At 39.4% G+C, this 24,653-nt stretch overlaps 1 protein-coding gene across 4 annotated transcripts in view; it reads left to right on the top strand.

Annotated features, from left to right (window-relative positions):
- PLCB1 (phospholipase C beta 1) overlaps positions 1-24,653 on the top strand; it is a 660,507-nt gene that overhangs the window by 592,772 nt on the left and 43,082 nt on the right. For 2 of the 4 annotated variants that reach the window (XM_040637986.1, XM_040637984.1), the window contains one exon: positions 22,611-22,790. The exons of the other annotated variants lie outside the window; for them this stretch is intronic. In XM_040637986.1, coding sequence (XP_040493920.1) covers positions 22,611-22,643 — 33 coding nt within the window. In that variant the 3' untranslated portion in view covers positions 22,644-22,790. Of the gene's footprint in view, positions 1-22,610; positions 22,791-24,653 lie in introns of those variants that run through there. 4 annotated transcript variants of the gene reach the window in all.

Here is a 24,653-nt window from a genome sequence, read left to right as displayed (position 1 = left end):
ACTAAATTGCTTTGCTCCGTGGAGATCTTCTTGCCGTTCTCTCCTTTTTGACCTCCAGAGCACCCTCACTAACTACAGCCTCCTTCTCCCACTCGGAAATTAGTGTCCTGAATGATGTGGGATAGAAGTGAGGGTACACACTGGGCTTTGCACCAAGGCTTTATGGCTTTCATTTATTCATTCAAATAATATGTACTCAGCCCTGGTGTTTATCCTTGAAGTGACTAGGAAATCTAAGGAACATCTTGGAAGAAAAACATCTTTTTTTGGATGGTATTTAGTTCTCTGTCATGTCACAGGATGGGGCTTCTCCTTTTGCTCCAGAGTTTGAGTGAAGGGAACTGCTCTGAGGTAACTTATGAAACATTTAAGCAAGAAACAAAGAAAAATTTCCTAGTGTAGGAACACCTAAATACCTAGATTCCCAAGGGTTATTGTGGCTCTCTTCAAAGATCTTTAAATGTGATGACAAAGGGGCAGTCTACAAGCAGAGAGTTGTGTACGACTGGGCAACCTTTTCCTGACCTCTTTTGTGTCCAGGAAGAGTATGATTAATTAAACTCAGAAGTTTGCCACTGAAATAATAGGTATGAGATCCAGAGAATTCAAGGTGTTGGAGGACTCATTAAATAGGGTTGCATAAATATCATGCTGAAAGATTTAATGAGTCCATAGGGTCACTTATAGAGCAATGAAGCAGAGATGACCTAGAAAAAAATAAATTAGAATCGATATTGTGCTTCCGAATTAACAACTATAGATTGCTATATTAACACCTGAGATGAATTCTATAATTACATCTTAATGCATCTTCGTGTTCTCATCCCAGGAAAAATGAAAATTGCTTATTTTTAGCATTTTCCTTGCCAATCAAAAACACATTTATATAGGTGTGTTTATTTCTGTGATCTCTAGAACTACGAATGCTTTAAGGAGCTGCAACTAGGTAATAGTGCTATTTTTTTTCTTATAATAATTCAGCTAATACTTACTGGATGCCTACTGTATATCAGGCGCTAGGCTAGATGCTGGGACAATAAAGCAATGCAAAAAAGATGGCAAAACTTGCCCCTCACCTCAAATTGCTTACAGTCCAGTGCAGCTCTGGCCTATAGAACTTTCTGCAGGGATGGAAATGTTCCATGTCTGAGAGCTCAATGCAGTAGCCACGAGCCACAGGTCATTATTAAGTATTTAAGTGTGGCTAATGCAACTGAGGAATGGAATTTTTAATTGTATTTAAATTTTATTTAAATTTAAGGGCCGATAGCCACATGTGGCCAGTGGCTAACATACAGGCAGCACAAGTAGGCGGTATGCTGACTCTTAATTTCTCATATGCAATCTAGCTTTCTTTAAAGGTTTCAAAGGCAGGGGCACCTGGCTGGCTCAGTCAGTTAAGCAGCTGACTCTTGATTTTGGCTCAGGTCATGATCTCAGGGTCCTGAGATGGAACCCCACATTGGGTTCTGTGCTCAGCGGGAGTCTGCTTGATGATTCTCTCTCTCCCTCTCCCTCTACCCCTCCCCTCATGCTCTCTCTCTCTCTCTCTTTCTAAAATAAATAAATAACTTTTAAAAAAGTAAAGGACTCAAAGGATTTGTGTTAGGACAAAAACACTATGATCATCATTATAATAGAGCTGTTTACAGGGGAGGAAAGGCCTGACACATACTGGGGGAAACCAAGGAAGGCTTCCCAGAGGTGGTAACCCTTGACCTGTAGGGTTAAGTAGAAGTTTATCAAGCAGAGGAGGAAAAAATTCCTTGTGACCTCGTGACAGCGCCTGAGGTATGAGTGTCATGTTAACTGCTATGGAATTGTGTTGTTTTCATGTTGTATTAGTCCGTTTGGGTGGCCATAACAAAATATCTCAGACAGGTGGCCTAAACAACAGAAACTTATCTCCTCACAAGCCCAAGGTCAAGGTGCCAGCAGGCTTGGTTTCTGTGAGGTGTCTCTCCTCGGCCTGCTGACGGTGCCTTCTTGCTGTAACCTCCAATGGCCTTTGACCTGCCCCTGTGCACAGAGAGCGCTCTGGTGTCTCTTCCTCTTCTTACAAGGACGCTGGTCCTGTCAGATTAGGATGCCACCATTATGACCTCATTTAACTTAATTACATCTTTAAGGGCCTCATCTCCAAGTAAGTCACATATGTTGGTGCTTCAACATAAGATTCTGTCCATAAAACATGTCATTCATTCAACAAGCAAATATCTTTTTCTCTGGGTTCTTTTTTTTTTTTTTTTTTCTGAGAGGAGGTGAGACCTACTCACACTCAGCTCACACAAATTACAGAAAACCATCATCTATTGATCTAATATATGATGATTGTAATCACTGTTTTTGATTTACCTATTGATAGATACAGAATTCTAGAAAATTAACAAGTACAAAAAACACCTAAATTAAGCGTGCACCTCTCAGACTCAAATGTAATTAAATATTGCTCAAGCAAATATTAATATTAATTTTCCTTTATTCTCTGAAGACAAGCCAGTGGTGACTTGGAGTTGGTCAGACTAGCTCACAAGAAGTGAATTTTTAAATTTTTCAGGGATTCTGTGAGCCAGTTGTTAAACGTGGCCATTATAAAAATGTAAATTATATACACTTAGAATTAAACAAATTATATTAAAAATAAAGGTACCAAAACTCAGCTCACAGATGTTTGCAGGGTTCCTATTGCTGCTTACCACAGCCGCAAACGTTATTACCCATCCTTATAAACAAAACAAAACTTTCTGCTGAAATGTAGTTTATTACCTTTTTAAAGCCTATATTCCTTTGTTTCCTTCACCAGAAAAGGGCAGTGCTGCCCTGCTGACCCGTGGACTCTCAGTCCCTGCATATAAAATATTTTGGGTGCAACAGAAAAGTCCCCTAAAGCATAAACATTGACAATGTAGCATTAACAACCAGCAATGTCTTCTACCCGAAAATTGCCTCAGCTGCAACCTGATATCCCTCCCACGGCTACCACCGTGCAGCTAATACTAAGCTTATACTTACTTGCTTCATTCGTTTGAAAGGGGACACTTTTGTTCCTACTTAAAGTTTTAAGTGACAATAAGTGAAATAGAATAGGAAACCTCTGGGGTAAATAGCGGTTTTCAGATTAAGCTTTAATATTCTGTAGGAAGCATTTCTCCCCACTGTTGCTCTTTTTTTTTTTTTTTTAAGATTATATTTATTTATTTGAGGGCGAGAGCAAAATTGAGAGAGAGAGAGGGAGGGAGAGAGCACAAGTCGGGGGAGAGGCAGAGGGAGAGGGATAAGCAGACTCCATCCTCAGTGGAGAGCCTAACACGGGGCTCCATCTCAGGACCCCAAGATCATGACCTGAGCCAAAGTCAGATGCTTAACCGACTGAGCCACCCAGGCTCCCCTCCACTGTTGCCCTTTTATACCACTTCGAGACAAGTAAGGAGGTGCTCATGTTTTGAAAATGAAATGCCATTTGGCAGAAATCACATTCAATCTCTGATTAACACTACAATTAAGTCATGCCTGTGGTCTCTAAAATCTGAAGCCCAAAAAGTGAAAGTACCTGTCTAAGGTTACAGAGCAAATAAGGGACTCAACTTCTTGCTCCAGGTTGACACATCAAACGGACACCACAATGCATCTTGCTTTTTCAAGAAAATCCTGTTCATTTAGGATTTCTTTTATTGCCATAACACTGTATGAGACTCTTATGAGGGTGATTATAGAAGAAGAAATTCAAGCAGCAAAGATAAAATGATTGGAGGTTTTCACCCTTTCTCTGGGTGTAACTTACATCCACAAAAATTTGAGAATCATGAATCTAGAATGACTTTGAACGTAGAATGGCTAAAATTGTTGGCTAGGGAGGGAAAAAAGAAGGGATTCCCAAGACTCAGATCCAGATAACTCTTCATTTTAAGACGTCTGGTAGAGGAGATAGAGCCTGAAAGAGACAGAAAGGGTACAGCCTCTGAGATGGGAGGGAAACCAAGACTGTCAGAGAAGCCAAGAGGAACAAAATGATATGCAGTGTCTACAGTGACTGAGTGGTACAGAAAGGTGTTCTTTGACTTTCATAACCAGAAAGCCCCTGGTGCCATCATCCTTAGTGATGGGTCAGTGGGAAGGTGAGAATGGGGACAGGATAAGAGTGGGATAAACAGAAAGCAAGGAAGGAGGGACTGCTTATCTAACACTCTTCCAGAAGTCCAGACTTGAAGGGAAGCAGAAATCTGGAATAGTCATGGGGAATGTAGGGAATAAGGGAACATCCATTTGAGAAGAGATTAATTGGTACTTCTAACTTATGGTCTAGTCTAGTTTATCATGAGATGACTAAATATATCACGTATCTTACTGTTCGTCAAGGTTGTGTTTTTCTCTGATGAATCAGAGTTCTTCAGGGGAAGAATGAGATCTTAATGAGCGTGCGGCATAAACTATCAAGAACAATAAAGAGTTTCCCTGGACACCGGTTAAATGTTGGGTCGTTTTCTCTTGCTATTTAGTACATTAACAATAATACGGATAGAGCTTGCATGGTGATCCCAGAACACTCACAAAGGCTGCATGATGGCTACACAAATCACCCGTAGATCAAGAAACTTCCACATTTAATGTGCCGTAATTAGAATTCACTCTGCCCTGTGTAACAACGAAACTACTTTGCACATAATAAACTGATATATTTTCTTTTCTCTTTAAGCATCCTCCTTCCCTCCCTATACTTCCTAAATCATAGCTCCAGGAAAGGAATGGACAGGGCTCCCTGAGGGAGAAGATTCTTATTAGCAGGCTAGAATCTGAAAAAACAAGAGATTTCAAGAGTGGAAGGGATTTCTCCAAATTCCTTCAACTTCTTTGGACACAGACAGCCTAAGGGGTGGAGTTTTGCCATACACCAGCGATGACAGGACTCAGGGTGTGCCACAGAGGAAGAGGAAAGTGTGCGCCTTCCAACCCTGAGAACTGTGGAAAGAAGTAGGGCGAGAGAATAGAGCAGGAGGTGAGATTTGTATGTACTCTGTCTACTTCTACTCTCCGGATCAAAATCTGGAAGGTTCCCATATCATGTGCGTCATAGAGGGAACAGGAAATGTCCTGTGTGCCCTGGCGACAAAAAGTGGTGGTATTGAGGGGGCTGGTGGAAGCCTAAGAACAAGACAAAGATGCTCCCTCAGGCTAGTTGGCTCAGACCATGGACACAAGCAGTGACGACCAATCAGTCACCCCAGAGGGCCAGCAGCCATTAGTCTGTGGAGAAATCTAGACCAGCCACTTCACAGCAGAGACCTGTGAAGACATTGAAGGAAGCCCTATAAGTCCGAGCCTGCTGACTCCTCTTCTCCCGCTTTGATGGCAGTCTGAGTTCTGAAATAAACTTAGCCGCCATTTTGAGGAGCCAAAAATCAAGAAGGACATCTTTGAAAAGCTGAACTTAACCCCAAGAGACTGATTCATGCAAGAAGCTTTTAAAACCAGTTCTATAGGGAGTGGAATTTTGAAGCAACTGTAAGGAAATTGTCTTTTCTTTAATGGTTGGAAAGGCTCGGACAGCTTTCCTTTCTGTCATTAGAAGTGCGGCTCCTACAACTCCAGGGAAAGTGGCTCAGGGACGTGTTTCCATTGTGACTCAAATGACAGCCATTTCACAGGCGGACAGCTCAGGGGCTGTGGTAGGCACTGCTGGACATTCCGAGTCAATTGAAAAGGAACGGGTCTCCTGGGAGTTTGCTAACCTGATTGCAGGTTTCCTGGACACCGTGTCCCCTCCCAACCCAACACCTGCTGTGGCAGAGAGATGTTTGTAATGAGGTGAATAACAGTTTCATGAAGGTTGGGTCGCAGGGGAACAAAGGCACACTGGCCTAGGTGGAGCCTGCCTTTTCCTGTTTTCTCTTATGTTCTTCTCTACCACGGTGAACTCTTGTCAAAAGCTCTGGCAACATTTTTAGTCAAAGCCTTTAAATTCATATGTTGAGAAGAAGTGTTTGCTATTTCATGGCTGAAAATTATGCTCAACCCTGCTGAGCTAGAACCAGAAATGTGTGTTTTTTTGAAATGGGCATTTCATCTGTAACTGCTCAGGACGTCTTTCTGTTAAGATCGGCTCTAAAATAAAATCTTCCCAACAGACAAATTAATTAGACTGACTCTTGACAGCCACTTTCCTGGTGATATTTCAATAGATTTAGCCTATAGATGTATTTCTAAGTGAACGTATGTCCCTGCAAGGGCACAGAATCTGCGAAGTTTCCATGTGACCTGTGGGTCTTCTCTCCATCCTGGTGTGACTGCCAGAATTGGGCTCAGCTGGGGGTGGGAGGGTTTGAAATAGTTTTTTTCCTTTTCTTTAAACCTTGTGCCTAAATAAATTGTTTGCTGTGTTGGTCAGAGTTTACCGTAATCAATTATATTTCTACAGTCCCTCTGTGTGTTAGTCCTGCCTGCAAACTAAAATGTGAAAACAGCTGTTATGTGAGGTTTTACAAGATCCCAAGATGACAAGTGAAGATACCCAGGGGGCCGCCAGCTGCATTGCACTTGTCATTGTTTTCACCAGGTTTCTGGCCTCTAGGAATATTCTGTCTAAAGATTAAAGCTAATTTTATTGGAAAACCTAGAGACTGCAGACTGATAACGATTTTATCACCTAGATCTCTAATCTTGGAATTATAGTGCTCACTCACTTATCAAAGTAGAACAGACAATAGGTTTTCTTTTTAAAATCTCTTATCTCTTTGGTGGGCACCTGGGTGGCTCAGTCGGTTAAGCGCCTGACTCTTGATTTTGGCCCAGGTCATGATCTCAGGGTTGTGAGATTGAACCCCGTGTTGGGCTCCATGCTGAGCGTGGAGCTTGCTTGGGATTCCCTCTCCCTTTTCCCTACCTACCCCTAAAAAAAAAAAAAAAATCAGATCAAATCAAATCTTTTATCTCTTTAAATTGGAGAGCAATCTATTTAAAAGTAGCACTCCATCCCCATCTATGCATGATACATACTGACACACACACACACATATATATAAACATAAAATAATATATAAATATAAAATACATAAATATTAAATATGTAGACATATTAAAAGCCAGATTTACTCATTGTTTTGGTACATACCTCTAATCTAAAGAAGCCTGTGTTGGTACACAGTAGCTTATTGCCAGTAAAATTGTATTATGGTACAATACTGGGAGGGGATGAGCACCCCTGAATAATAGCCTCTTGACCTCTTTGAATTTTGCCCCATGTGCATTACCTATCAAATGTGTTAATCCATTAATTTTCTCAAAGCACATGCAAATATTATGCACATCCTTCTATGTCAGCAGCGAACAGACACCTCACTGTATCTTTTTGCACGGCTATCTGTACACTAGCTATCCAGGTAAAATGTCCGTTAGTTTAGCACCCCAGTCCCCTTTGATTTTAGCCCGTATGCTTCCCTTGTCTGTTGTGCGGATGTCGGTAAATGTAATTTCTGCTCTACCACATTGTTTGTTCCACTCCACTTTCCTCTGTGTTCCTGCCTTGATTCCTTCTCAGCTGCTATTAATTTATACACCATTAAAGGGGGAGGGAAGCATATTAATTGAAAAATGGATTACATAACCTTGAGGGCTTCGCTTTCATTACCTCCAGTGTCCAGGAATGGCATTTCCCCAGATTTATCCTTTCTGACTTAACAGCGGATTTTTCCACTGGACTTGTGACAACATCGTGTGTTCAGACTATAGTGCCATGCTCTGCTCTTTTCATTATTCACACAAAAATGTGTTGACGAGCCATGGGCACATTAAATTTATCACCATCCAAAGGTGGGGGAAAAGCTACTGCTAACCCTGAGAAACCCAAAGTGGAGAATCCTAGAAAATTGCATAGACAATAAGAAACACAAAGGGATTTGAAATAAGGTGGACTGACGCCTGCATTTAGCAGATGCGAAAAGAGGCCAAGAAAGGTCCGCTTACAGATAGTGGTAGGACCAGGCCAGAAATCTAGTCTCCAGCTTCCTTATTTTGTTGCCCCAGCTTCACTCCCAGCTACTCTCTTCCCCCAGTCATATTTCATCTCAGTGAATGACAACGCAACACACAAAAAGAAGTAAGACCTATACGGGCTTAAAGATTAAAATTATCTGCTGATTACAAGACAATTAAAAACTTATAGAGTAAAAAAAAAAAGAATTTCATTATGCACTGAATGCAATTTAAATTTTAAAGGTCAACAAATTTTCCTCTATAGCAGCAATACCATTTCTCCCTCTCACTCTCATAGATAATATATATATACATATAATTATGTATAATAATATAATTATGTATAATAGAAAAGGACAAACTATAAAATAGGTAACACATATTTATATAATCTATGTGTAGATATTCTTAAGGAGTCTTGTGCATTTCTGTTGGACATATTCCTAGAACTGGTTTTTAAATGGTTTCTCCTAAAATGATGGTTAAGAGGGAAAAAAAAGAGTCGAAGAGTACAAAACAGGTGATAATACTGTAGAGGATATCAGCATATAATTAGAATGTAGAAGGCAAATGGAAGGAAGGTAACTGATTTTGCAGAAAAAGAAAAGAAAAGCTAAGTGTCCAGAAAGGCCCCCAAGTGAGACGGACACCAGAAAGAGAAAACTGAGGGAAGCAGATTCTCATAGAGATCAGATAAGAAACATTTTCACTACTGAAGAACATTAGTTACCAGGCTGAAGAGCTAAACTGATTGCCCAACAATAAGAAAGAAAAGGTCCACCATAAGTCCTAATGCTGGGAAATTTTGGAACACCAAGAACAAAGAGAAATGTCTAAATATTTCCAGGAAGGGAACTACCAGTCACAAATTGAAAGTCAGAATGGGATCGGGATTCTGTACAGAAAATCTGGAAGTTTGAAGAAATGGAAATCAAGTCTTCACAAAACTGTGAAAGGATTTAATGGAGGACTGATACATCTATTAAGCAAGAGAGAACTCAAAACCATGTTCAGACATGCAGAAGACCATATCGCCTATATATTTTTCTAAAATGCGAAACAAACTCGATGTCTCTGTGTATGTGCAGAGGTATGAATATGAATAAGAATAAATAGAAAGTTCTAGACTTTTACACATCAAACTTTTAAACCATGGTTAGGTTGGGGGAGGGGACTGGGATTGGGGAAGTGGTCAAGGGATGCTTTCTAGCTATCTGTATCGTATGTTTGCATGTGTTTCTGGAAATAATGTGTATATTATCTGGGTGATCACAAATATTCTGCATTTTAGCGTAAAAGACTCTCTTACTGCTAAAAGTTAGTTTTAAGTGGGAGATTGTTTGAAATTTAAGCTTTTCTCTAACCGTTCATCTGGATCCACTTCTTGCAAGTACCCTCTTTCTTTCTATTTCTGGTTTAAAAAAAATCCAATTCAGGCTAAAAGAAGCCATTATGAGTCCTAGATATCATGGTATTTCTGTTAATGAGCCCTTCAGACTTGATTGGTTTTTAGTAAAATTATAGTGATTTTGAAGCAATCCTGAAGTCACCTGTTTTCCTCAGCCATATAAAAACCCACATCTGTTGCTGATGATCTAAGCTATGAAAACATCAAAAAAGCAAACTGGAGGGACCTGAGTTTCCAATAAAAACAAATAAAAGCTCTGTATAACTTTTAAAATATGTTTAAATGCACCAGTGAATGGGAAAGAAATTAAGGAATCCTCAAAGCACAAAGTCCAAGTGAAGGCAGGTACCCAGAGAGATGACAGAGCAGTAAAGCTGTTTTTCACCTTGAAAGTATCTGTCAAGTTGACATTGAGCTTAGAAATTTTTTCATGATGTGTGGGTAGTGGAAGAACAGGAAATGAAGGCAAAGTGAGGAGTTTAGTAAGAGACCCGCTCCATAAACCTGGGATTGCAGAGGACCACAGAACCTCACAGCATGCATGAATAAAAAATGAACCCATCATCTCAAAGAATTGCAAGAAAATGGCTGGTCTTAAAACTTGGTGTTGAACAGAGGAGGAAAAATTCTCCCTGAGAATTCATGATCACCAGCTAGCCCTCGTGTGGGTTTGAAGCCTAAATTCACCCATCTGACACACCCAGGATTTAGTTTAAATATGTCCCCCACTGGAAATCTTCTGGGCTCCTGGCATAATCAATCCATTTGTCTATAATGGAGCCTATCTTCAAACCAGAACTTATGCTATTATTACAGTTAAACTTCCAAGAAATATCAGGGGCGCATGGGTGGCTCGTTTGGTTAAGTATCCAACTCTTGATTTCGGCTCCGGTCATGATCTCAGGGTCATGAGATCAAACTCTGTGTCTGGCTCCATGCTGAACCTGGAGCCTGCTTAAGATTCTCTCTCTCCCTGTCTCTCTGTTCCAACCTCCCCCCCCACATGCACTCTCTTTCTTTAAAAAAAAAAAAAAATTCCAAGAAATATCATTCATCAAAGCAGTTACAAAATGAATATTAAAAAAGCCCATGAATGAGAACCTACAGAAAAAAAAAAGGCAGCAGAATGAGCCCTATAACACTTTATATTTTGGAACTATGACATACAGAAGGTTAAACAAGTGATTTTAGAATTGACAATATGTGTCAAAAGCAATTGACTGAAAATGGGGATGAAGTATTTTGAAAACAAATTGATTTCAATGCAATGAATGAAATGAATAATACATATAAATGAAAATACAATACATTTTAAATTCCAGCATTCCAGCAATAGAGAGAGACTTAGGAGATTTTAAAAGAGACCTATAATATTACTCAGAATATAGCAGAGTGTCAGAGAGATGAAAAATATGGTAGAGAGATTAAGAACCACGATAGATAATGTGAGAAGAAGAGATGAGCAAAAATGAGGACAGGAGAATATTTGGAGAACTTGTATTTCAAAAGTGATGAAAAATATAAATTCATAGATTCAGGAATCCCAAGCAAGATACATTTTGAACAATTCCATATCTAGATACATCATACTGAAGTTTCAGAAGACCAATGACAAAGCAAATATCTTAAAAACAACTAAGGAGAAATTACTTTTAGAGAAATGACAATTACTTTCTTAGAAAGTTGGTTTCTTAGCAGTAACGATGGAAGCAAGAACACAGTGGGATAATATCTTCAATGTGCTGAAAGAACATTTTTGCCAGTCTAGAGTTTTGTACTCATAGAAAGTTATTACTTAAAAGTGACAGCAATAAAGACATTTTCAGCCTAGCCCAGGGAATGGGGGTGACGGCCAGGGAGGGCTGAGTATTTACCATAAGCAAACCTTCATTAAAGGAAATCATAAACCTTAATGCTAGTCAGAGGGAGAATTAATCCAGATGGAAAGTCTGGATAAAGACCAAAGAGAATTATCAATAGGTAGGTCATTCTACATTCTACATGAACATTGTTTATATAGAATGTTGATAATGCCTTAGGGGGTTAAATTAGAACTAACATATGAAACGATTCTGTATCATTCAAGAAGTGGGCATTGGTATCAAATTATCCTAAGTCCTTGTGTTGTTCAGCAAGAGGGCAAAGATATTGATGAATCCTTGATGGTGATAAATATTGAAATGTCTGGTATTACTAAGAGAATAAAAGGAGTATACAACTTCATATGTTTCAGAGAGAGAAAAAAAAAATGAGGCTGGAAAAAGTAATCCAAAAGAAAGCAAGAAAAAAATCACAAGGAATCCTGAAGTAAGAGGTTCAAACTTCCAGTTAAAAAATAATTAAGTCCCAGGGATGAAAAGTACAACATAGAGAATATCGTCAATAAGAATGTAAAAAAATAAATAAGTACCAAATAAGATGAAAGGAAATGAACCCATTAGTATCAATTATCGATACTAATGTCAACATATATCAGTGGGCTGGCCTCCAGCTGTCAGGAGCAGCGGCCTAAAAAGGTCAGAGTAAAATCAAGACCTGAGCAATTTGGAGGCCAATGTATCAAAGAGGTAGGAGCGGGATCTCTTAACTAATTCTACAGTGATGCCTACGGGCAGCATGCGCATTGAAGGATGAGAATAATCAGTGGTAGGAAGAGCTTTAAGATGCAAAAGCCGATCATTGCACCAATGTCAGTTTCCACCAGAAAGCAAATGAAAAGGCAGTAGAACATGAGTCGCTGGAAAAATTTCCTAAACATGGTCCTACATCTTCCTCAGAAATGGTACTGAAAGGCCCCGTTGAGAAAACACTTCTGAATTCCAAGACTGATTAAAGGAACAATAGTTCCTACCTTTGATCTGTGGCAATAAAATTAAGATGTGAACTTGGGAGAACAGAGATGATATTTTTCCCTAATACAGTATTATATTAGCATTCTAATCAATTAATATACACTTTACCCAGTTTTATATCATACTGAAATATTAATATGTGATTTGACATGTCTGTAGCCAGTTTTGGACAAGGCCATTTTAAACCAATTATGTCTTGATATGGGGGCACATGTCCTAATTGCGTCCTTGTTTTTTGTGGGACGCCCTGATTCAGTTCTTATCCTTTTGATTCATACCCTCTTTCAACAGAGAACAGGCTTAAAGCAGGAAGGCTTTTTACATACGGATGCATTTAGTTTCTACCACCTCTCAGTTCAGAAGGCCCTTGAAGATTTCGCACATTCAAAATTCCCTGGGACACTTCTGAGCAAGTCACAGGTCATCACAATTGTCTGCTTGTGACATTTTGTTCCATAGGTGCATAAATGTTCCCTCCTGGTTCTCAGTGGCTTTTGTCAGCACCTCACTGAGTTGGCAATGGCACCCACTGCACACCTTATCCACCCAGTCTTGGGGAGTCAGTATAACATCTTATCCCCTTGCTGGTTGGAACTGATGCATCCAGAATTCAGACTGTTCATGCTGCCTGTACAATAACCAACAAACCAAACTGCATTTTTTTAAACTCAAAGGCTCGATACTTTTATTTAGTATTAAACCGCAGATTGTTGGACCTGTAAGTAGGTCACACTTTGTGTGGAATGACCCAGCTCTGTCCTTTGCCATCTGGCTGCATGAATCAATGTCAGCTGGATGCAAATATATCTCTGAGAGGAGACCCTGGAAAACAGTGTTGATAGACCAAGCACCAACCCCAGGACAGTTACCTGTCCTAGAAAAATGGTTTCAAGGTAAGCCCAAAGACATCACAGCACAGGTTTAAATATGATCTCACTGTCCATTATTTTCACTGGATGCTAGAGTCTAAATAGGTTCTGCGTCTGCTTCATTTATCTTAATTTTGTTACATGACCAGAAATGCAGGAGAATTCAGGGACAGCATGGAGTGGATAAGGAAGAGCATGTGACAGAAACTCTAAGTAGCCTCAAGGGCAAAAAAATAATCATACTGAGACAATGAGGTTTGTCTTGCTTTTTGTCCAGTAACGAACTGGATGCTGGGTTGTCACAGAGCCAGTGGGATTGGTTCTCAACTTGGACTTCAGAGCTTTGACAGTACAATAAGGATTGGGATTAATAATTATAAATGTTATTTATTTAAAGGTAGCTTTGTTTGTGAGAAGGCAGAACGTAGCTGACAATAGTGCATGCAGAATAGAAAGATAAAATCTGTCGAGAATAAATGGAGAAAATAAGATATGGGGAAAATAAAAACAGAAAAGTGAATTGGAAGCAGGAAGGAGTAAGTTCATAAATCACACACAACACACACCCCATAATAACATGTATATTAGCTGGCATTGGGCCACAGAGTCTGTAACTCGAAACTAGCTGTAGAGAAGAAATATCCCTGGAGTACCTTAGGCTTCAGAGAAGGTTGGCATTGTATCCTTTCCCATCCCCAGATGCCTCCATATACTTACACTATCCCCAGATCTTCATTGTTGTGCATTTATTCATTCAAACCTTTCTTGAAATCATTTAATGCGTCAGCACCATGCCAGCTTCTGGGGAAACCATGGTTTATTGAAAAAACAAATGATCACATAAAGGAATGTGGAGCTACAAATGGAGATACCCTTTCTGAAGGAAAGGAACATAGTTTCAGGAAAACTTATTACAGAAAAATCCAGACTGGTCTGGATGGGGTAGATATTGAAGGGTAAAGATCAGGTAGGACTTCTTAGAGCAAGTAGTTTTTTAATTGGGGGCTGAAACTGAGTAGGAACTAAGTAAGTAAATGATGTGGGGTCCAGTGGAGTGAGGAGGGGTGTATGGATGGAGGGATATCTTTCTAGAGAGAAAAAATAGTGCATGCAAAGGTCCTATGGTAGGAGAGACCATGGTATGTTCAAGGAATTGAAAGTGCAAGGTAGATAGTGCATCGGAAGCAAGAAGAAAATACAAAATGGGGAAGGAAAGGTAGTCAAGGGTGAAACCCATACATTAGCAATTTTGGTTTTTATCCTAACAAGACTAAATCCTGGGTGGAGGTAGGGATATCACCTGATTTAGGTTTTGAAAAAAAATTTCTATTGATTGAAGAGACCAAATTGAAGGATAGAAAGGGCAAGCAGGATGCAAAAGATTAGTAGGGTTATTATATTAGTGCAGTCAAGAGAGCCTGTAGTGTGGACTTGGTTTGTGACAATGGAGACAAAAAGAAGTAGAAGGATGTGAAAGGTAGGGCTTGGTGCTGGGTCAGCTACAGGGTGTAGGGAAAGGCGGGGGTCACAGAATTACCTGGATTTGGAGTTTGTGCAGCTGGGCAGATATTGTCACATATCATTGGCCTAGGGAATTTCAGAAGACAGCCAAACTGAGAATGATGAGACGGAACCATGAGGGCAGTCTTGGACGTGGTGTGATTGAGATGTTTTAGACCATCCAGGAGAGAAGTCCTGTATGGTGAGGTATACCAATTTGGAATTGAGAGAAGTCTTAGCTGGAAATAAAAGATTTGGGACTCGTATGCACATACAGATATAGATATAAAGGTGAAAGGGAGGCATGAGCATGAATGAGGTCCCCAAGAAACAGAACACAGCAAGACAAAGAAAAAGCTTCAGATGGAGCCTTGAAGCATTTTCAAGGAGCAACTTGGCCTGGGGTGATTCTGAACACAGCATTAAGATTATAGGGGCAAGTCTTTTTTTTTTTTTTCTTACACCATGAATTAACACTTCTTCCCTATTATTTTGCTTTGTTTTGTTTTACCAAGGACAGACAACTATCCCCCATTTCTCACTTTAGAATTTCCTTAGTTAATTCTAGATCACCCCTGCCAGTAATGATAGAAGTTTCACCATAAATGGTCTCAGTCAAGATGAAGAATACTTTTTAATTGGGTTAGTTTTTAAATGAATGGGACTTGATATGTGTGCTAAATGATGCTCGTTACCAAAACCATTCAAACGTTAGTGGTTATATGCTTTTGTCTTTCACTGGTCAGTTACTTTGGCCTTGTCCTGTGAGATCAGCATGAAGTACCGCCCATAGATAGTCTAAGAATTTATTTGAGATGGCCTGGGATTCATGCACGGTCATTTACTTAGAAATGACCACCTTGTATATTTTAGAAGATGACATCCCTTGGGGTCAGTTTTACGAGCTCATTTTGGCAAGCTACGTCTAACGAAGTATACAGGTAATTGAGAAAACTAGCAGAAAAGTTTGAGTTCATGTGATAGAATAGTTTTCATTGTCCAATATTGTGTTTTCAGAGTAGACATTGAATAAGAAGGTAAGATCTTTACTGACAGGCATAGTTTTCTTTCCATGATTTTTTGTTCACTGAATTCGGTAGTGATGGTGTTCCAATGAAAAGTTGCATTTTGTTCACGTGCGCACATGAATTTGCACGTGCTGTGTGTGTCTGCCCATGCTTACTATGTGATGTTTACTATTGTGATCTCCCCAGAAGGAGCACTAACTGTATAACTTACGCAGCAAGTAGAAGAATCTGGTTGTTGTTGTTGTTGTTGTTGTTGTTTTTAATGTAGGCAAGAGATAAGAATTTTTTTTCAAGTTAATATGAAAGAGGATTATGGAGCTGCACTGTCTAACACAGTAGCCACCAGCCAAAGTGGCAATCTGAGTTTAAATTAATTAGGATGAAATAATATTAAAAATTAAGTTCTTATGTCACAACAGCCACATTTCAATAGTCCCACATAGCTGGTGTCTACGTTGTTGAGCAGTGCTAATATACACCTTATCCACCATCACAGAAAGTTCTATTGACAGTCTCTGAACGAAAGCAGGAATCAAATCCAGGCTGCTGCCAGTTTTTGCATAGCCTATTGAGCCAAGCATGATTTTCACATTTTGAAATGATGGAAAAACAATCAGAAGAAGAATATTTTAGAACACATGAAAATCATCCCAAATTCAAACTTGAGCGTTTCTAAATAAAGTTTTATTCAACCCAGCCATGCCCACTCCTTTAGGTGTTGTCTATGACTGTTTTCTCCCTGCAACTGCCAGGCTGAGTACCTGTGACAGAGACCCGATAGCCTGCAAAGTCTAAAAGATTTACTCTCTGACTCTTTACAGAAAAGTTTGCCGGGGCTTGAGCTGAAGGAGGGAAGGTAGCAATGTCACAAGTCACTTTGATAAAGACCATTCTGCATAGTTTCGGAAAAGGAAATCAGAGGAAGGAAAAATGTATTCAGAGCGCATGCCCCAATTTACTTGCTGTAGGAAGCCCTGCATTTTAGGATTTGATGGTGGACTGGGTAAAGGCTCCAGAAATGCTGGAGGTAGTTTTTAATGTGAATCCGAAGGGCTTCATCAAAACCTCAGCTTTCTCAGTGTCTTTTTGTAACTTTTTAAAGACACCGTCTAAAAGCTCGCTTCTCTCTATAACGTGCTCTCCTCCCCATTGTCAAAACGCAAATTAAGTTCTCTCAAAGGTTTGACAGTATGAAACAAGGAAATTCACTTACCCTCTTGACAGCCATGCCAATTATCTTCTTAACCTTCTCTTAGGTGAAATGGCTGAGACAATGAAAAATTATTTGCAGTGGGACCTGAGCCAAGTCAACATCAGTCTGTTCTCATTATTATCACGTCTCCCCATCTCTTGAGAATGGGCTCACTGATAAGAATATGCCTCCTCTTATTGGGCCAGCATTAAATACATGCAAGAAGTTCGTGAAGCCTTTCCCTGTCAGGAATGCCACACGGCTATTGAGAACTTCTGCAGAACCAGGATCGTATCTTCTGTACCTGGGTGTTGACCGGTGCCATGCCGAAGCACCCTAAGAAACTCAATTGACCCATTTGAAAATGTTGATGTACAAGATTGTATGGGTGGGGGCGGGGAACCTCAGGAAATGCATTTCCTGGTTAAGCCTCTAAATCCTCAGCATTAGCCTTAAGCCTAACTGACTTCAAAGGAGTAAATCATCAGGAAAATCTATGACCGAAGGGACTGTTGTCCAGATTTTCTCGGGCATGGCTAAGTTCAGGCACAAATGCTAGTCCCCACCTCAGTAGTGTGCCTTTGACCTCCCAGTGTCAGCTCCAATCACTTGCTGCTGGGGGTACTTCAGGTTAATGCCATGGTGGTAAAAGGAACACGAGCTCATATACTTCCAGTCTCTAAGATTTCTGAGCCTGGTCCCTGTCCACCTACTTTGGTGTGTACTGTCTTTGTTTACATGCTCGGGCAAACAAATGTTTTCAGAGTATTCTGTAGGTGGATTTGAGGACAGCTAATTAGTTCAGTATAGAATCCATGCTGATGCATGCCTGGAAGGAGTCATTGGACCAGTAAGGTCATAGTAAAAGGGAGCAGAAAATCAGCCATTATGACATTTAGTTTTCTTATTGACATACATCGGATTAATTTAATTTAGTTTAATATTAATGAATGGGAAGGTAGAATAAAACAATTGAGGATGTATACACCACTTGGTTTTTACAAAACAAGAAAAAGATATTAGAGTAAAATTTTGCATTACTGAATGGGTTTTGAACTTATGATTGAGATCCCTGAGCACACAGCAGCAGTTTTGGGAGCAAGAAGTATTTTTTCACCCCATGGAGTATCTATTGCCAGATAGATGGTTTTGTCAGAAAATATCATGAAGCCCATCTGTCTTTGATAATTGCTTCCAATTGTCTACATATATAATCCGAAGTCTCTTTTTAAATGCTTGTACTGTCAGTGGTCTTTGATTTATAACCACTGGACCAACAAATGGTATTAGCTTCCTCATGCATCATTTTTTGAGGATGTGATCTAAGACAATAATAGGTAGGAGTGAGAACTCTGAAGTTGTGGGAGGAGATCCCAATCGGAGGGAACAGCAAGTGTGGCTGCCCAGAGGCAAGGGGACAGTTGAAGGTAATGAAGGAAGTCTATTACAATAGAAAGAGATAGGGAAACAAAGAAGAAAAAGAAGAGAAACTTTAAAGAAATGAGGCGGAGGAAGAAAATGAGGCCAGAACTGGCAGATCATTGCAAGAGGCAATAAGGGCTTAGAGCTTTGTTCTGAGGACAATAGCAGCCATTGAAGATGCATGGTCCAGTTTCTGTTTTAGTAGAATTTCTCAGTGATGTGGGGACTGAATTGGAAAGGGGAATAAGGAAACCAGTTAGAAGTCTATTCTATAAAACAGTGATATTCTGCACAGGTAAGGATCACCCAATGCATGTTTGATAGATAAGAATATTCCCCATCCAATTGTTCAGGATGATAAAGAAAACAATTTAGGCCCACTAACCTATTATATGCATTTTTTAATGCATCAGATCAAGTACCCTGTCTAAATAAAGCTCAACATTATAGTTGTTGTTTTTTTTTTAATATTTAAGAGTCTCATGAGAAGCTACTGAATGTGAGTCTGCATGTATTAATTGTAATCAAATCTATCCAAAGACTGGCATAAGTATATGTAGGCAGAGCATATGTTCTAGCCCAGATTTCACAGGGGTAACGCTGGAAGTCCCAGACATACACTTTAGAAACAATGCTGTTTTCTGTAGGTGGGACCCTCCACTACCCTCCACTATACCGTCAGAGTGTATAATATACTCACGTTCAGAGCAACCCTGAATGGGAGGTGAGGGCAGCCCAGCTTTTTCACTGGCCCACACAGCTATCTGCCACGTGATGGACAGTCACATCAGATTTCATTAGAATGTTGACCACAGTTCAACAGTGACCTTTCTGTCTCTCAAGGCTCATTTAAAATTTCCCTGCTTTTGTTTCTAATTGGATGATTTGGCCTCAGCTTCCAGGGCCTTAAGATCATCACTATGAAGGTCTGGTCATTATAAAAGAGTGGGGTCATCCTAATGCCCTCAAGACATACCTTCCATGGTAGAATGCTGAATAAATCCCAATCAGTTCCTTTTCTTATAATATGCTTCTTTTTCTTGAAAGCAAAGCCCTGAAATAAAAAAAGTTTAAACGGCAACTTATTTTTGATAACTGAATTTTTATGACGTAAGTAAATACTTCCCTGTTCTTGCAGTTGAAATTCAGACTTATGAATTCACCTAGTAGATATTGCTTGCCATTCGCATATGACCTCTGAATCAACATTTTATTGACCTAGGGATGGAAGGACTGAGACTTCCAACAGCAAAAGAGAAACTATTACTGGCTGTAATAAAATTTTGTGGCCTTAGATTTTCAAGAGAACACTTGTTTATACTTACTCAGGGAAATGGAGAGTTGCATAGGAGATTTAAATAAATAGTGGAACACTTGGTCCTAAACAGTGCCCATTATGATACTTTAAACAGAGTAAATTTAATTTAGAAGGTTCAGGTCTCCTGAGTGTCAGGGAAGGTGAAAACGCAGTCATAGAATGTAGAGACTGGCACGAGGAAAAGCAGGCAGAAATTCTGAACTTGAATCTCTTTGCAGGTCCTTATGCTACATCATCGCTTTAAAGTTGATCTTAATGACCACTGACATCTTATAAGCTCGGGTGCAAAGTGCACTATATTCTTTTGCCACGGATTAAAGCACATGATAGCTCCTGAGCCAGATTATAAGAATCCCTCTCATAAGATTATGAGAAATGAGAGGAAAGAATCAGGATTGAAAGCCTGACCCAGAGATGACTCCCTTGTTTAAAGAAAATGTTTGATCTTGCTTTCAGTACATGGCTTCCTGAGCAAAGATCTTTACCAAAATAAGTAACTATCTGCAACTTCACCACGTGGATTAGTCTGAGTCCTCAGGGAAACTCAACTGGGCTTAGTTATTTGATGACAAAGGCCCACATTCCTCAGAAAGAACCCTATCTTGGCAGCCTGACAACACAATCAAGAACTGTCATTGTGGAATCAAAGCAAACTCCAGTTTTTTATCAGAGCTCTAGTGGGTTGAATGGTGGTCCCCCAACAGATAATATCCACATTCTAATTCCCTGAACCTATGAATATTACCTTATTTGGGAAAAGAGCCTTTGAAGATGTAATTGAGGTATGGATTTTGTGATGAGGAGATCATCCTGGATTTTCCAAGTGGGCCTTAATTCCAATGGCACGTGTCCTTATAAGAATGAAGCTGTGAGAGATTTGACACAGACAGAAGAGGAGGGGGGATTGTGAGCACAGAAGTAGAAACTGGAGGGGTGCAGGCCAAGTCAAAGAATGCTGGCAGCCACCATAGTTGAAAGAGGCAAGGAACCAGTTCTCCCCAGGAGCCTTTGGAAAGAGTATGGCCCTGCCAACATCTTGATTTCAGACTTCTGGCCTCCAAAACTGTGAGAGAATAGATTTTCGTGGTTTTAAGCCAACCAATTTGTGGTCATTTGTTACAGCAGCCACAAGAATCTAAGCCACCAACAGTGGATTTGGTTCCCTCCATTTATTGGTACCCTTCCTAATGTCTGCATTTCTGGATGAGAAGTATCTTGAAAGTCGTTCCCCTTCCATGCTCCTGCACATCCTTCTGAATGTTCTCTGTGGCAGTAGTACAAAACATGACAGCCACATTTCTTATAGACTGTATGTGTGAAATCTGCAGAGCTCAAAAAAATATTTGATCAAAAGTAACTTCATTTAGTGAATTGCTTTTTTCTTGTGTTCATTCATTCAACAAATATTTGTCAAGCATTCACTATGTGTCTGGCATTGTTCTGAGTAATGGAGATCCGGTGGGAAAGAAAATGGGCAAAAAACCCCACTCCCATAAAATTTCGTAGGTAAACAATAGGTAAAATAAAGAAATAAAACATATAGCATGCTGGGAGGAAATAAAACTACACAGAAAATTAAAAGAAGAAAGAAGGATAGGGAATGGAAGTTTTTATTCTTTTTAAAAATTTTTTAAATTCAATTTAATTAACATATACTATATCATTAGTTTCAGAGGTAGAATTCAGTGATTCATTAGTTGTATACAACACCCAGTGCTCCTTACTTCTGGTGCCCTCCTCCATGTCCATCACCCAGTTACCCCATGCCCTCACCCACCTCCCCTCCAGCAACCCTCAATTTGTACCCTACAGTTAAGAGTCTCTTATGGTTTGCGTCCCTCTCTGTTTTCCTCTTATTTTATTTTAGTTCTCTATTCTTAAAGGATGATCAGGAAAGGTTTTATTGAGAAGGTGACCTTAAGGAAGTGGTTCTATAAAGAAATAGAACCAATAGGAGCTACAAGATTTATTTTTAGGAACTGGTTCACATGATTATGGAGGCTGACAAGTCCAAAATCTTTAGAGCAGATATCCCAGTTCAAATCCAAAAGCCAGAAGCTGCTGGAGAACCAAGAAAGTACTTCCATTCAAAGGCCATCAGGAGAACTCTCTCTTACTAGGAGGGTCAGCCCTTTGTTCTGTTCAACTATTGGACGATGGAGCAGATCCAGTGGTGGCTAGGTTTAATAGTATGTGTCATATACACACTCACCTACAAATGAAGAAACAGAGCTCAAACAGGTAAGTAACTAGTTTCACTATAGAAACTAAGCATCAGACATGATTATGGCAAACTCTAAAGCCTGCTTTCTTTTCATTTATTTATTAGATTTTTTTTTAGTACTTCTAAAAACAAGTACTTGATTCAGGGCTGATCTGTGTTTGTTTGTTTGTTTGAACATATTTGCCCCAGTGTTCTGTTCACATCTCCTAGAACCACTGAGAATTCTCCAGCATTTGCAGGATTGCTATAAGGGCCCATAAGACTGAATTGAAGCAGCAATAGTGGGTCTCCTATATGAACCCAAGCATAGTCCTGTCCCCCAGTCAGCCAGTCCAAAAATAGTGTGAGCTTCTAAAGATGAAAAGGACATGGTCCCTCCTTTCAGGTCATTGGTAATCTCATTAGGGTGATATAACCAAGTGAAGTGAAGACATAAGATAAGGGTTAGGCTCTGTGACATTGACATAGGTAGACAAGAGCTAAAAAAAAAAAAAAAAGAAGAAGAAGAGGAAGAAGAAAAAAGAAAAGAAAAAAGAAAAAAAAAAGAATACTTGGTCTGTAGAAAGTACCCAGGGAAAGGAAATTGTGAGTTGAGTGGAAGAAGATATGGAAAGAGGTCTAGGGAAGGCGGGAAGTCTGTAAAGGACAAGCTTGAGCAAATTATCTCAGAGCAAAACATAGCCTCCCTCTTCAAAAGTTCCAAGCTTTCATAACTCCCAATAACTTTGGCCAGTATGCTTTTTTTTTTTGGAGGCCATAAATTCATTAATGCTATAAGAACAAATTCAAGAAGGAACCCTCCATTGACTTAATTTTCTTTTTAATTTTGTAGATACCACTTCATACTGAATCTCATCAAGAATAATGTGACCTGATCCATCCATCATACCGAATGACTTCCCCCTTTTTAAATTTGAAATCAGTTTTTCTTTTATATGCAGGCATAGCATCCCACAATAATTATAAGCAAAAAAAAAAAAACCAAAAACTAACTAATAAAACACTTTCCATCAGCATTTTCTATGATTGCAATCTATCTACAGAAGTAGCCTGGTGTTATCTCACAAGGCAGCTTCCTTCAAATGTGTGAGTAATGGCTATGAAGTCATTTTATGGAGTCATTTCTAAAACAATGCACTTTGTCGTTTACCTTAATTACCTTTAGCTGTAGCTATATTTTAAAGAACAGAACCCCTTATCATGACTATTACAATAAGACAAATTCTTTTTCCCCTTGTGGGAATCATGAGGCTAATGTGTTTGCCTTTTTCCTTCTAAAATAGATCTTCATTAAAAGGAGATCAGCACAGTCAGAGTAATTGAGATCAACAGTCTCTTCATTCTGTGTTCGGTTGACTCTTGAGCTTTTACTGCCTTTCTAGCTCTCTCCTTCCATAAGACAAATCCTTCTGCTGGCAGGGGCTCTGTAGCAAGCGCACTGGTGAGCTTGGGCATGCAGCTCCCGATTTATAATGTCTGCTCTTATGCTTGTGCTAATTGATATTAAAATCAGAATTCCAGGGTAAATGCTAATAGACGAACTAAATTCTTAACCACGCGGGCCACACTTTCTGACAACTGTATTCACGTGCATGAAGCTGATCAGGATCCAAATTCAAATTCTCCGCTGACTCTGAGCTCATGTCCTTGGATGTGTGACTCATACTCAGGGTAACTTCTTGGAGTCATTGTGTAGGGATGTTGAACTTGTTTGGAGGGGCTTTAATTTGATTCTTTAGCTTTGTGCAAAGAGCTGGTTATCTGCTGTGGTCTCTGGTTTGGAGTAAGAAGGGAGTAAATGTAAAGAAGACATTAGCATTGTCCAGTTACTAGCAGGGTTAGAATGAATAGCCTACATCTGTAGTTTTGAAAGCATCTTGGCTTACGTGGCCACTCTTGCAAACTGTAATAACATTGAAACAAAACAAGGAAATGATGACATCGATGTAAGATAGAATGAAATTTGACCATTGCAAATGCCATGCTTTACAATATCATGAAAGCCTGGAGAGAATGGCAAGGACCAGCTTGCTCATGCGCGGGGATAGGCAACTGATCGGTAAAAATGCTTACGTAGAAAGTGAATGATGACGTTTTTAATATGGATTCTTGATATTGAGATCAAATTTGGTGTTCTTTGTCAACTTTATATCAAATAGAGCTATTTATTGTTATCATTTCTTGCTAATGACTCCTGGCTTTGACTATGTGTCAGTCTAAGCCTTACAATTTATTCAGAAGTGTGGTTTTGAATCACATAAAGTACTTTGTGGCAATGCAAAATATACTGAAGTATATTTTATTATTTCATATTGAACTAAAGAGAGTATGTGGATTCAGTACCTAACAGGTTCGATTCATATACTTGACGTGAAATGATTTCAAAATAACGACAGGTCAAAAAATGAAAGAGAAGAAATCATACATTCCGAATATGTATTCTTTAATTAGTATTAATTGCACATGGAGGTTTTTGTTGAAATATCAGAAAACACAAAATTTACTGCGATGAAACTAAGAGTATTTGAACTTGGGGAATCACAATATTTCACCCTTTTGTGTTTTACCAAGTTGTGGCTAAATCATGACCTGATAGCATTATCTAGACAAAAAGTTTGAGGAACTTCTACACTATGAATATACAGAACCTCCGTAAGGCATTATTTAGAAAATTAGGACCTCCTGGCTTTGGAAATTTTCATTTTGTGAAAGTGAAAGTTAGACATTGGCAACCCAATTACTTTTACTTTCCTACTGATACAAAATCAAATATTAGGCCAGTAGTTGAGGGCCAACTTCCTGATTTCACGCCCCTACAAAGTGAACATTCACCCCACCTTAGGCATATTCATTTACTTATTTATTCATTGTAGGT

This window comes from Ursus maritimus, unplaced genomic scaffold, assembly GCF_017311325.1.
Source record: "Ursus maritimus isolate PB19 unplaced genomic scaffold, ASM1731132v1 scaffold_22, whole genome shotgun sequence".
Lineage (NCBI taxonomy): Eukaryota > Metazoa > Chordata > Mammalia > Carnivora > Ursidae > Ursus > Ursus maritimus.
This window is presented reverse-complemented; position numbering and strand designations above follow the sequence as displayed.